The sequence below is a fragment of the Pteropus medius genome, unplaced genomic scaffold, assembly GCF_902729225.1.
Source record: "Pteropus medius unplaced genomic scaffold, Ma_sr-lr_union100, whole genome shotgun sequence".
NCBI classification, from domain to species: Eukaryota; Metazoa; Chordata; class Mammalia; order Chiroptera; family Pteropodidae; genus Pteropus; species Pteropus medius.
In genome coordinates, this window is record NW_024343578.1 from 3,830,491 (window position 1) to 3,844,767 (window position 14,277).

Genomic DNA, 14,277 nt, shown 5'->3' on the forward strand with positions numbered 1-14,277 from the left:
CCACCAGCTGCCCAACCTCTCTGCCCCCAAATCTGTAAGACTCTGATGGCATTCCCGGGTTGGGGGGAGGGGCTGGGTTACTCAGAGAGAGGTTTGAACCAGGGCTCCCAGCCTTGCTTCTGAAAGATTGCCTGGGCTGGCTCAGGGCTGCTGAGATGAAGCTGCAGAGAGGCAGGCAGAGGGGAGGTGGGATGGGGTTCTCCAGCCCTGTGATGCTCCTCTCTCCCACCTGCAACACCTCCTCCACCTCCTTGCATGCCCCATCCACCACCCTTGCAGTAAGGCCTCAGCATAAAAATCCTACAACAGCCTCCTGGCATCACTTCTTGTCAAAACCCCTCACGAGGCTTGTCACCACTGTCAATGTGAAGTCTGACCCCCTTGGCCAGACACACAAGGCCCTTTGTCAACTGGCTCCTGCCAACCTTGGTGGTCTCTTGGCCCAACTTGCTTCATCATATCCCCAACATTCTAACCACAGCAAACTGTGTCCCTATCCTGGGGTGGAGCAGAGCACAGCTCAGAGGCTGGCTCAGTGACTAGTTGTGGGTTCAGCTGGACACACACATGCTCACACGTCTCCATTAACATACAGAAACATGTGTACAGACACTGACACACACTTTTGTGTAGAAGCCCACCACCCTACTGCATGTGGTTTCCTACCAAATCACACACACAGTGGAGCTGTGAAATCTGAGCCAAGAAGGGACTGACGCATCTACTTTATGGATTCATAGAGGTGCCGAGTGTGGTCATGTCACCATCCCTAAACCCCCGAGAGGCAGCAGTGGATCGCTGGCTGGAGCCCATGGTCTCTGAGCCCCAAAGGGTGGGCAGAGGATGGTCAAGTAGGTCCCAACCAGATTCTCATTTGGGTTCTGTGGAACACTTGCTGTGTAGCCCTAGACAAGCTACCTTCCCTCTCTGTTTCCCCAGCTATAAAACAAAGGGATTCGGGTAAGCTGATACCTAAGGGCAGTCCAGGCCCCACTGCCCAGCTGCTGTCAGTTCATGCCGAGTGCTGAGAATGGAAGGGCCTGTAAAGCAGCAGCAGTCAGGTGTGCCAGGCACACTACAACCTCCAGCTGGGCCAGGAAAAGCTTCAGGGGATAGAGATGAGTTGGGCACAAGGGCAGCAGGAGTTTGAGCCAGAAGAAACAGAAGCCAAGAGCCATGCGATAGGAGCAATTATTATGACCCATAATTGACATTTGTGGAGCAAATAATAAGTCCTATTGAACACTTGCCATGCAGAGTTTATCTCATATTTTCATCTAGATTGTGGCCAAATATAGTCTCTCTCATCTCGAAGGTATCAAATGAGCAAATTTAATGGGTTAGGCACCATTCAGCTGACAGCCTCCTCGACCCCACAAACTTATACAGGGCAAGAGCCAAGGTGGCACAAGGTGGCACAGGAGCCTCTAGCAAGACTCCACCCTTACCTAAATTCCTCATCAGGCATGTAAGCAGCTATGTGCACAAGCAGCAGCACATCCTTTATGCTAAGTATCTATCTATGTGTACACACAAAGATGCATCCCCCTCTTGGTATGCCAACACAAACATCTAAAAGCTCATATGCATACACATGCAAGCACGCACTGGGGAGATGGCAGACAGGTCCTCTGCCACGGCCACAGCAATCCTAGCATGCTCTTGCCTGGACCTTGACACCCAATGCTGAGACTTAACTTGTGCTCCCAAGAGTAAGGATTGAAGCAGAGACTGGGCATATTTAGAGATTGCCAGACGAATACCAGCACACAGGCACTGCCAGGTGTGAACAATATCCCCTAATACTATGACCCCATCAGTCAATGGAAACTCCATGCCAGGATAGAAGAAACTGGTGCCCCTGCATCACGGAACAGTGCAAACTCCCCTCTTCCCTAAACCTCCTTGGCCCCCAGAGCACAGCTCATCTTGCTCACCTCCCTCTCAACCCCCAGCCTGCCCAGTGAGAGCCATGTCCCTGGGTCATGAACCATCCGCAAGCTGGGATGTCCAGAGACCAAGTGGGGAAGGCAGGCTGTTTCCAATGGGAGGGCATGCCAGCCCTGGCCCAGAGCCTCTCACACCCTCAGAAAGGAGGGGATGGCTGGAGTGGCAGAGGGGCCAGCAGGAGCAGCCCCAGGCCTCGCTGTTCTCTATGGCTTTTTATTCCTATGTGATTCTACTGCTCACTCATATAGGGATTGGAGCCATGGCGCACGGCGGGGGCGGCCAGCGGAGGGTTCGAATACTGAGCAAGGAGACCCAAGGAGAGCCGGGACAGTGGCCCAGCCCTCTCCCAGCACAGGCTGCTGTCCTGGCCAAGGGAGCCCTCCTCTGTTGCTCTCCTCCCCACTGGCCTCTTCCCCACCAGGTGTAACAGGGGTAGGGACAGAGGGCTGCTGGACTCCATCACTGCTCTGACCCATAATCCCAGCACTGGAGACCCCCAGGCAAGGCTAATACCAGGAATGGGACTCTGTCCTCAAAGGTGTGGCTAAGGGAACTAGGGGTGTTCAGCCTGGGAAACGGGGCTTGCACAAAGAAACAAAGTCCTGTGTGGCTGGGTAGCCCCTAAACAGAGGGCAGCTCAACCAAAGAAGGTACAGTCTGTGGCTAAGGGCTGACCAAAGCAGGAGGGAGGATGTCCCTAGTAACTAGCACACACTGAGGAGAATATGGCAGAGGCTGGAGACCATGGCAGGTACGCCACTGGGGAGTCACAGTGGATTGGGTAGCCAGTCCCTCCCACACCCCATGGACTGCAGTCCTTAGGCCTGTCCTCTCTGGGGTCTCTGCTTGCCCACAACGAGTGTGTTTGGAGCCAGGCTCAACCCTCTCAGGTTCCTGTTTAAGTGAAACAAGTGCCAAGTGTGCCCTGTAGAGAGTGTGGGGAATGCCTATCAAGTGCTGTGGCTGCAGTCCAACCCAACTCCCCTCCCCAGCGGGTCCCTGCAAGTCCCTTCTCTGAGGGAAGATGCATCGAGACTCCATAGTGTGGTCCTTTTTATTTTCAGTCCTTCTTGCTTCACCCCCAGAAAAAACAGGCTCAGGAGCTTGGCAGAAGGGATGCCTGGGGACAACTGTGAACTGCCCGAAGGATGTGTCCTGGTCCTCAGGTACCTGCTGCCATGGCTGAAAATACGAGTAGAAGACAGCCAGTCTGGTTGGGGAATGCACATGGAACAGAGGCCCTGGGTGGGAGGGATGAGGGCCAACCACACAGCCTGGGCCAAGAAGAGGAGGGGTTCCTAAGGCCTGGTGAGACCCTGGGGAACGACTCTGGTCTGCCCCAGGACCCTGCCCTATAGACCTCCTCTAGATACCCAAAACATGACCTATGCTATCACCGTGGCTGCAGGAACAGGAGGTGGACATCCATGACATTGGTGCCTGTCGGCCCGGTGTACAGCAGGTGGGCTCCACCCTGGAAATGGCGGAAGAAGGTATGTGAGTCATTGTGGGCTAGGAAGGTGGCCACATCCAAGCCCTCGGTGGTGGCCTGGTTGACAAGCTCAGGCATGACCCAGGCCCCAGCTGCCTCTGTGGGGCCATCCTTCCCATCAGTGCCACCACTCAAAAACAGCACGTCAACAGGCCCCAGTGACCGTCGTCCAAGCTCTGCTCCAACACGCAAGGCTAGTTCCTGGTTCCGGCCACCCTTGCCCGCGCCCTGCAACTGCACTGTGGGTTCGCCACCAGCCAGCAGGCAGACGGGGCCCCTAGCCCCTGCAATGGCCTCCAGAACCTCCTTCAGCTGCATGTCTGGGAGTTGGAGCTCAGCTGCCAGCTTATGGAGTTGTTCATCCTCCACAGAGGCTCCAGCCCTGGCTGGGGTGAGGTAGGCTCCAGCTACTTGGGCCAGCAGTCCATAGAAGTGAGCCATGCTTTTCACGTCACCCTGCATGGCTGAGCTCAGCACCACCGCCCGGTATCCCAGTGCCTCAGCCTGCCGCTGAGCCTCAGCCAGTGCCAGTACATTGGAGCCGATGATCACATTGAGGACGTGACCACAGGTGTGTGGTCCACGGCGTTCAGAGTCAGCCTGAGCCAGCACAGTCTTCACAGAACATGGCAGGGCAGCACGAAGGCCATAGCGATTAAGGATGTGCAGGCAATCTTGCACGTTGTGGACGCTGGCCACAGTGGGGCCGCTGGCAATCACTTCCACAGGATCCCCCACCACGTCTGACAGAATCAGGCTTACCACCTGGAGGGGGGTTGCAGAGGCAAGGCTCAGTCACGTGTGGTCCTCGCCTCAGAGCTATGAGGACAAATTGCCCTCTGTGTACTGATACACCTTTACACCACCTAGTGTATTTTCTCATCCATTTCTAACTCCTCTCAAGTGGGTTTGCAGAACACCTGGCCACATGGATCCCCCCTCACCCTATGGGAGACCCCTCTTATTAGGCCCTGTGAACTCCCATACCAGGCCCCTGCCAATTTGTACACTGTTTTAGGCTTTCGTCTTCCTGGTACATGTGGGCCTGCATCCACCAGCCCAGGGCTGCCTGGGGAAGAAGTGACTCATGTACCTGGGCAGGGTAGGCAGCTTGAGCCAGGCCCCCACCCTTGAGCTGGGACAGGGCCTTCCGGATGGTGTTCAGCTCCTGAATGGTTGCTCCTCGGGCTGCCAGCAGCTTGGTGAGTGTCTGCTTCTCCTCCAGTGTGACGGGTGGGATGGGGGCAGGCAGCAGGGCTGAGCCTCCACCTGCAGATATAGTGAGGACTTCAGGCAGAGGAGACAGCAAAGACACTTCCCCACCCAGGGATTACAGTGGGGTTACAGTGCCCCCGTGTGGACATGCAATGGATATGTGCATAGTCACCACAACTTAGGCATCTTAGGCATCTGCCCTGCCTTCGGGTAGCCCAGGTCTCAGCAGGCATTGGAAGAACTATTCCTTAAGAACATGGAATAGGGGCTAAGACGGGAACAGGGACAGCAGAAGACCAAAGAAAGGGCTCCATGGGGGCTAGAGACTTGGGTTTAGCCCCAGGTAATACTAGTACAGACAGCAGCAACAGCAGTGATATTTTCCTTGCAATACTCCCTGTGTGCCCTCTTATGGTCAGCCAACAAACTCAGTTGAGGGGAGGACCTCATACCTCAGGGGAGGCCAGACAACTGGCCCCGGGCCACCCAGGCTCCTCACTGCCTCTCTTGTTCTGTGACCCTAGAGGCTCAGATCTGATATTTGGAACCACCTATCTTCTGCCAACTGTCCTGAGCCAATCTGGCACCATACCTGAGATGAGCACAAGCAGCACATCATCAGCTGTGAGACCTTCAGCCAGCTGCCGGATGGCCAGTGCAGCCCGCAGAGCATCATGGTCTGGCAGATTATCCTCTGCACCCTCAAATACCTGGACACGGCTATGGGGCTTCAACAGCATCTCCCTGAGGAAAAAAAGAACAGACAGCAAGAGATAGGGTGGGCCCCTTTCCTCCCACCTGATTTCCCAGCTATATAGGTGAGAGGAACATAAACAAGGATGCCTGGTCACACCCATCCTGGAGCCAGGCCAGACGCAGGAGAAAAAAGCTGGCGAGGAAGGGAGGCCCTGATCCAGCCTAAGTCTGGGCCCAGGTTCCCCTCCAGATGAATAGTGGAGAGCAGCCCCCCACCCTACCAATGCTCCTTACTGCTTGCCAGTGCACTCCATGGCAACACGGATCCCCTTGGGAACGCTGATCACACCCTGCACAAGATGCTGGCCCAGTAGCTCCTCAGCTGCAGCTGCCATGCCCAGCACAGCTTTGCCGAAGCCCACCAGGTAAAGGTTTTGCTGCAGCTGAAAGCTCCGGTCCTGTATCTTCAGCTGCCCGTTGCTGGGGTCCAAGGACAGTGCCCGGTGTATCATGGGGCCTGGCAGCACGGCACCCACAGTGCTCTCAAATAGCTGGCGAGCCTGCTCTGCCAGGGCCATGCCACTGGCCAGCCGTGCCCCTGGGCTCCCCAAGAGAAGTGGGCGCAATAGGGCTCTGGCCGAACGAGGCAAGACCTGTAGGGCTGCAGCCATGCCCCGCTGGTTTCAGCTTTACCTGGAACCCATGGTTGCCTAGGGGGAAGAAAGCACTAGTGAGGCTGTTGCAAGAGTAGAGACAGGAGGCTTCCCACAGCCACTCCTGAGGGCTCAGGACCAGTGGACTCCACAGCTGCTGCTATAAGAACGGACCATCTGCCAGTCCCAGGAGACTTCCTGAGGCCCACAGCAGCCTGATCTCACTCCAGTCCTCGGAGCCCAGGCCTGCCACCAAGCCACGTCCTCCTCTTCTGCAGGCCACACGCCGGCCCTCTGGATGCTCTGCTGCAAGTCCAAAGGTCTTGGTAGCTGAGCCCTCCTCATAGGTCACCCCTTTTGGCTGAGACTTAATCATTCACAGAGGGAGCAATTCTATCAGTTGACTCTTGCCCTGCCCCTTCTCTACCCCCAAGCACTTCTGAGCCTTCACCCAGGGGCAACGCCCCCTTCTGGCATTTCTTCCGTGCCTCTTCATCATTTCTGTTGCCATTAGGCTGCTGACTGTCCCACCAACTGAGCCAAAACTGCTGACTTCCAGCCTGCTCTATTTCATTAGCATATGGGTCTGGGCTGGGGAGCCTGGGAAAGATAGGTCTGTGTGAGGAAGCTGCGGGCTTGCCAGAGCACTGAGAGACAGACTCAGAGCACATCCTTAAGGTACACAGCCTGAGGAATCCAAGCACTCAGGGCCAGTCCAACAAGAGGCTCAAGTTCAAATCAGAAGTGGCAGCAAAGTCTGGCTCATGGTGGAACTTTACAAACTCCCCAGACACCGCAGGAGGCCATGTACCATGGGACCCAATCTGCAAGACAGAAAGATACCCTTCAACCTACATGGCTGGCCAGACCAATCCCTGCCAAGAACATGCCTTTGGCTCCAACATAACAAGTCTTGGGTCACACCACCCACAGGAGTGAGAGCCTAGTGGATGGAGCAAGCACAGGCCAGGCTCCCACAGCTTAGCCCAAATAATCATTTTCCCCACTGGGCAGGGTAAAGGCTAAAGAAGCCTTGGGGTGAAGGTCAGGAGGCTGTATAGGAGTTTAAGGACAAACAAGCCCCAAAGAGTCATCTCTAAAACGGCATCTACTTTAATAAATGCCCATAAAAAATGCTGTCAGTTGACTGCAGCAGCAAGTGTGGACACAGTGGGAAAAAGAGGCTGGAAATCAGCCTCCAGCTCTACCACAGGTTTTAAGTGGCTGGGGAGCTCCATTTCTCTGACTAGGCTTCATCTGCAAAATGAGAGGTGGGATGAGATTAAGACCAATGTTATTCCCTTGACATCCTTGGGCTCTCTGAAGCTATCCATTATTAACACAGAAAATCTGGACCCAAACACCAATTTATCCCTCAAAAAATCTGGCAACTTCTAGCCTCGGCCACTTAGCCTGCTGGTTTTCATATTTCCCATAAGAGACCAACACTGCTCCACCCCGAATGTGAAAGGGAACACAGGGCACTGCAATGGGAACTTTGAAAATGAGCCCAGCTTTTGCCGGGGGACTCCTGGGGCTGGTCCTCATTAGGCTGGGAGCTAAAAGTATCTTAACATCTAGTAATAGCTGATTTTGACAGCCTGGATGAACTCTGTACTTATTTCCCAGATGGACACAGGCCTAGAGGATCCAGCCTTCCTACTGGATGCCAGAGCCCAGGGCAGGAGTGTGCTCAAGGGTAAGGTTGACAGAGAAAATACAGGCCATCCAGTTAAATTTGAATTTCAGAAAAACAAGGACTTTTTTTTTTGCTTAAACAACATTTTTTAAAGTACAGTTGGCATATTAGTTTCAGGTTTACAAAATAGTGATTAAGAATTGTTTTAATATAAGTATGTCCCATAGAATATTTGGGACATGTCTACATTAAAATATTATTTATTGTTTATCTGAATCTCAAACTTAACCGGACGTCCTGTATTTTTATTGGCTAAATCCAGCAATTTTAATCAGGATACCGTCTCTTAGACTCCCAGGCGCTCCAGCGTGAAATCCAGAGTCCGAGATCTGCGGTGACTCCTCCCAGCCGCTAAGTGGGGCTAGAGCCATTTCCGGCCTTCACTGCTAGCAAGGCTCCCGGAAGTGACGTCACCTTCGGCCAGAGCCTCAGGCCTTAGGGAAATGGCTGCCGTGTAATGCCCAGTGGTGACCCGAGAAATAACGCCCCCTTGCCACCTGGACTCTGTGTGGTCCGGCCCAAAGACTGCTTCGAAGGGCCTTCGCAGCGCAGACTTACCGTCCCACAGTTCCCTGCCGCGGCCATCGGCAGGAGGCCGGAAGTACTAGCTGGTGGGAGGAGCGGAATCCGGAAGTGTGAGGTGGGTGGGGTGGGTTGCGTTGCCGGCTGCTGGTTGCGGTGGGAGGGGCCCAGGGGTAATGAGTGAAAACTGAGATTGGCTCGGCCTTGACCGCCGAGAAACCGGGATAGAGTCAGTTTGCGCCTCGGTTTCTTAGTCTCTACAATAGGGGTAATTTTTCCCACTTCACTGATTCGTGTGATCTGTCCTCTTTTTTATCCTTTGCGATCCAGGCAGTCAGCAGATACATTCCAAGCTCCTGTTAGGTCAGGTACTGGTTTGCTCAAACGGCGCGGAGAATCACTACTTCCCCCACAACCCGCCTGTTCTGGAGCCAGATTAAGCCATTCTCGCCTGTCCCCATCGCTGTAATCCCACAGTAACTCTTTGGTATTCCCCCCCACTCCCCCTTGGGCAACCAAATAACAGCTGTGACTCAGCAAGAGAGTTCAGTTCTGTGATCCTTGAACACAAGCTGCGTGTAAATACAAATAATCCTTGGCCTCCTTCAATGTCCAGGCTCTCACCTTGTGGCCACGGTGAGACAGGCTTGATGCCTTTACACATTCAAAAGACAAGTTCTGACCAGACTCCAAAGACACAGTAGAGCACACTGCTTTTACTTATGTTTTCTTGGAGAGGTGGGGGAGGGAGTTACATCACAAATCAGAGAGCAGACTTGCTAAAAATCTTAAAACACATTTCATACAATATACAGATGATGTAGTATTGAATTGTACACTTGAAACCTATATAATTTTATTAACCAATGTCACCCCAATATATTTAATTAAAAAAAAAAACATTTCTTACACTGGTTCCATTTACCATCTGCTATATGTTTCCACAGGTCTGCAAACCATACTCTGCTCTTGTCACGAACTTCTCCTTCCTCTTCCTAGCTGTCTCCCTGGATTATTCTTTCCCTTTATAATAGAGGATCTTTTATTCCCTAACAACTGCTCCCAAATGTTTCTCCACCCCATCATCCAAACAAAGACACTTTCAGGAGTATCTGCTCTCTTTAGATGTGGGGAGATTGTAAATACTTAAAATTTCAGTTTTTACTTGCTTACAGTAAGCTGTCTGTATTCATCCATGCATTTATTTATTCATCCCTCCATCACTCAACAGACATTTCCTGAGTACTTATGTAGGCCAAATGCTGTAGCTGCTGTGATGAATAAGAAGTGATTCTTCAGGGTGGAAAACTTACTCTGCTTTTGTAATTACATTTCCCATACTGCTGAAAGGAGTGTAAATTTGAGCACCTCTCTCATTATTTAGTTTTAGAGACTCATAAACAGACACCATTTACTGTGACAGTGCTATTCTGTCAGATTATAAGCAGGAAACTAATGGTACCCAATTTTTTTAAGTCCCTATCCTACCCCACAGCAACTCACAAGATGCATTTAACAGCAGGAGGGTTTGGATACCTACTGGACTGTGAGCTCCTAGAAGGTGGTGACTTGGTCTAATTCACATTTGTATTTGTACTGCTTTGCGTAAGACCATGCACACATAGAAACTGGCATTTCTTCATCTTTTTAAAATGAATTAAGAAAATCAGATGCTCTGCTACAAAGTACTGCAGACCTTAGGCGGAAAGGATTTCACAAAAAGAAAAGAGATGGTGGTAAGTGGAAGTAGAGGCTTCAGGAAGTGGTGGAATTTAGATCTAAGAAAACAATGGACTCGTCAGCAAGCTTACACATACCTGGATAGTGGGCACGAATATGTCTACAGTCTTTTTCAGTGCACTTTGGCAATAAAGATCACTGTGAAAATGTGACATGCAGTTTCATTCCAAGGAAATAATTGGATATGTAGACAAAGATGGTGGATGGGGAGGAAAATACTTTTTCCTTTACCGTCTTAGGTTCAGTGGCTGAGGCCCTACAAATTAAACCGACAGAACACAGTTTAATCAGAGGAGGAAAAGGTTTATTTCATGTGCATATGGTGGGGCAGGGGAGGGGTGGCTCATAGAAATGAAATGAAAACCCCAAAGAAGCCACTAGGCCTGAGAATATACCATTTTTAGCAAAGAGTGATAAATTATGGAGATGGGATAAGACAAAGGGGGTTTGAGCTTCTAGGGGCAGTAAATTGTAGGAAAATAAATATGTGGCAGAAACTAATAGAAGATAAGGGTTGCTATAGTAAGATTTGTTTGTACAGATTCATCTTGTTGGTTCCCCATCTCCTGGTACTGAGATGGAAAAACTTTCTCACAGAAAATTTATGTCCTGCTTTTAGGTAGAAAGGAGAAGGGCAGGGAGCCCTTTGTGTGTCTGCTGTTTCTCAAATGTCTTCATCTTAAAATAATCCTTATGCCAAAGTGGCATATTTTGGGTGGCATACTGTGATTCCTTTCAATGGATATAAAGAGATATTCATCCCAGAGATTTTCTGAGTATGAGCAATCTAAATATCCATTGATGAGAATTTATACATATAAGTCTATAGTATTATAAACACATTAAATATAATATTAATTCTAATATAATTAAAGCTACATACATGTTATTTTTTTTTGAGATGCTACTTTATGACTAAAGGAAACTGTTGAAAGGCCATTTAAGTAGAATATAAGCTTTCCCCTTCAAGCAAGATGAAGGAAAGAAGGTAATGGGGTATGTTACTCCTACTCTACTGAAGGAGGGTTTACTGAATTTATTTATTCAAGTTAAGCTTTAATTTAAAAGTTCCCTTTTAGAGCAAATTAAATTTCAGAGGTGGCTCCTGGGTGATGCTGGACAGTGACCAGGGGAAGGTGGCAGTAGTGACACCCATCTTCATTAACCTTGCCAAATCTCAGGAATTCATCATGGATAAAGTACTTGTCCCTGTAACTGAAATTTAACCTCCCGCCCCAACTCCTGCTGCCAGCTCAAGGGGATCATCGGGATAGTGAATGGTACTCAGTCTTGTGCTTTCTGACCTGGAACTTTGCTGTAAATAAACCCTGCTCCATGAGAAAGCTAATCAGGGATGATGTGCAGCCATTTAAGTTTCCAGATGCCTGAGGAGTTTTGAGGTGTTAGTTTATGTTGTTACCACAGCAGAGCCAGTAGTCATACTCCTAAAGCACCGGCTCCTCTATCAGCTTTCATCTTGTAGTCCTCTAACCTCCAACTCACGATGCTGTTTACCACCAAAGTCCATGTCTCTCCCCTTCCTGCACTTCCTTGCCCCCTTGTGGTTGAGTGTGGTCATTCAACTTGTTCTGGCCAATGAGTTGTGAGTGGAACTGATGTGGATCATTTCTGGCATTGAATTGCCAAAGTGAGACCGTCTTTCCCTTGGACTTGGCAACTGACAACATTCATGATATGGCTTTTCTGCCAACCTGAGACTCTGAGTGACTCTGATGGGAAGAGCCATCCTGCCTGCCAACCCACAATGGACATGTACTGAAAGTGGAAAATAAACCTTTGATGTTTATAAATCACTAAAATGTGGGGGTTTGTGTTATTGTGCCATAATCTAGTCTATCCTGGTTGATATGCTTACTTTATCCTATTGAAACTTAGTTTCAGAAATAAAGACCTGCATCTTAGTACTGTAAGGAGGAGGCAAGAGAATTAAAAATGTTAATCGAGGCACAATTAGAGACTGCAATATGCTGATCAGCCCTGCAGCCAGGCCAGGAGGACACCTTCAGAACAAAGCAAGATTTCTGCTGGATTACTAACAACTCATTCTTCACACTTGTGAAGGAGAAACAGGAACCGAGAGTCATTCCCTATGGCTATAACCATGGGGAACCTGTGTATTAAAGGCAAGAACTGCCAGCAGGTCTTTCACTCTGCATATTCTTACCTTTTCAGCTACATACTCTTCCCTTTCCTCACTGTATGTCCATATCAAAGGAAATGGAAACTAAAGAGTGATATAAACTGAATTCCCTGAACACTCAGGGTCCCTCTCAGTGCCTTTTCTCTGTCTCTCTGGCTGTCTTCATCTCTATTGTCTCTGTCCCTCTAAGTCCCTCTCAGTGCCTTTACTTTGTCTCTCACTGTCTCTCTCACTATCTCTCTCACTCTCTGCCTCTGAGATGAGACCACACTGTGGAGTGTTATCCCTTTTCTAATAAACTTTCCTTTTCACTTCAACTTTGGCATGTGTTGAATTCTTTCTACACTCTCTGGCAAAGGACCCTCTTCTTTCAGTACAGGGCTTGGTCTTCCAGTCATTTGGGGAAGTTTGCCCTAACCTGCATCGTTAGAAGCAAGATCTTCTCTTATTGTTGGCAGATCATCCAGAAAATATTGGTTCTCATTGGCATTCATCTTACCAGATGTACCAACATGCTTCAGGTCGCCAACTGTCTATGCTTGCACACTCCTTCATGAGGTATATAACAATATTAAAGAACTCAAGAATATTTTCCTGTGTATTCACTAACTCAGGTGAATCTTGTGCACTAATTAATACCATGGAGCAAGAGCAGAAAGTGGAAAGCAGCTTCCGCACGGAGAAATTCTTTGTATCGGTCTTGGGTTTCTGTGGCAGGGCAGATTTTTATTCCATCAGTTCATGTGGCTTCTACACCCTATACCTTTTATTGTATTTTAATTGTGACTGGACAGAGGTAAATGATCACAAGAATTCAGGACTGGCAGCAAATGTAAGATCAATTTAGAAAAAAAATAAAAATAGTGAATATGAATGCTTTCAATCTTTTCTCCAATGAAGTGAACTCAGTTTGGTTACTTCAGCCCTGAAAGTAATGTGAATTATTATAGTGCACTGATAGAGAACCTGTAAACACTTCTGCCACCTTAAAATCCACTATGAAAATCAAGTGCTGGTTTTTTAATGTATGCAAAACCTGAGATAAGTCAGAGGGTATCAGTCACGTCTCCAAACTGGAGGCAGCTGTCTTCTCAGGGCAGTTCTCCTGGTTTCTGGCCTCCTTCTGCTTGTCCTTGACATCTTGGATCTTGGGGATCAGCCCTCTCTTCCTAAGCATTCAACCCCTAATGCCTCACAAGACTTTGCACAGAGGAATGGAAGAGCTCTGCAACGAGCTTTCAGGAGTTCCCTCTTCCACACCCTCCTTAGGCTCTGCATTGCTGGACACTGCTCCAGGGTAGGCCCAAGGTGGGGTGCTCTGGGAGACCCAGAGTTCTAGGGCTAGAATGATGTGAAGAGTTGCTCAGTGGGAAGGTGAGGGTCAGGAAGTGTCGGAGGCAGGGTAGAATGGGGCTGTTTTAAGGAAGGAACATAAAACCTCTTAAAGCTACTTTTCATGGAAGGAACGGTAGGGGAGAGTACAAACAGTTCTGCTGTGACTGGTGAGTAACTGATAGGAAGAGGCTACTAAAGCATTGTAGGCCAGATTGTCAGAAAGAGTTGAAACAGTTTTATACTTTCAGAGACAAGAGGCCCTGGGCTCTAGATAATTCTTGGCTCTGGGCATCTAGGCTTATCTGGGCGGGTCTCATCCCTTTCTTCCAGAACAAGAAGGCATTGTTTACCTACAATGGACTTTGTTAAATATGAACAATTACCTACGCTTTGCCCTGAAAATAGGGTTGGAGAGTGTCAGTTCAGAAGCAGAGTGTAAATCCAGACTCTAGGGCTGTGTGACCTTGAGAAAGTTAACCTCACAGAATCCCAGAGTCTTCATTATTAAAACGGGAATAAGAGCATTAAATAATGTGTTTAAAGTGCATGTAGAAGGCCTCAAAGTTGTGGCTGTACTGTTGCTGACCTGGGCCACATTCATGGGTGTGTGACCTGTACAGTCACATGAGGAACAAAGATCAGAAGGATCCCACACTTGGTTTAATATTCTGCTGTTGCGATCTTGCAGTTTTTAAGTTTTTCAAGGAAGAACCCATATTTTTATTTTGCACCAGGCCCTGCAAATTATGTAGTCAGTCCTACTACCAGGGGAAAATGCCTCCTTTACATCTAGGACCCCGGGATCCTGTAGTCT

General features: G+C 49.4%; 1 protein-coding gene across 5 annotated transcripts; it reads right to left on the reverse strand.

The window, feature by feature from the left end:
- Positions 1-2,434: 2,434 nt before the first annotated feature.
- Positions 2,435-8,695, reverse strand: GLYCTK (glycerate kinase). Of its 5 annotated transcripts, XM_039867564.1 has the most exons (6): positions 8,264-8,695; positions 6,181-6,830; positions 5,648-6,063; positions 5,250-5,401; positions 4,536-4,711; positions 2,435-4,207 (listed from the first exon to the last, which is right to left on the reverse strand). In XM_039867564.1, exons 3-6 carry the CDS (start codon positions 6,022-6,024, stop codon positions 3,344-3,346), a joined length of 1,569 nt encoding a protein of 522 aa, XP_039723498.1. In that variant the 5' UTR covers positions 6,025-6,063; positions 6,181-6,830; positions 8,264-8,695; the 3' UTR covers positions 2,435-3,343. The 5 variants fall into 5 exon arrangements, with proteins under 5 accessions (XP_039723498.1, XP_039723497.1, XP_039723495.1 ...); XM_039867563.1 differs by lacking the exon at positions 6,181-6,830; XM_039867561.1 differs by having other exon boundaries at positions 5,648-6,830.
- Between the last annotated feature and the right edge of the window lie 5,582 nt (positions 8,696-14,277).

What these genes read in the sequence shown, in the direction of transcription:
- GLYCTK (XM_039867563.1), bottom strand. Translation starts at nt 6,024, where the DNA reads ATGGCTGCAGCCCTACAGGTCTTGCCTCGTTCGGCCAGAGCCCTATTG. An exon ending in ATGGAGTGCACTGGCAAGCA is followed by an intron (nt 5,402 to 5,647) that starts GTAAGGAGCATT and finishes TTTTTTCCTCAG; the next exon opens with GGAGATGCTGTTGAAGCCCC. An exon ending in AAGCTGCCTACCCTGCCCAG is followed by an intron (nt 4,208 to 4,535) that starts GTACATGAGTCA and finishes ACCCCCCTCCAG; the next exon opens with GTGGTAAGCCTGATTCTGTC.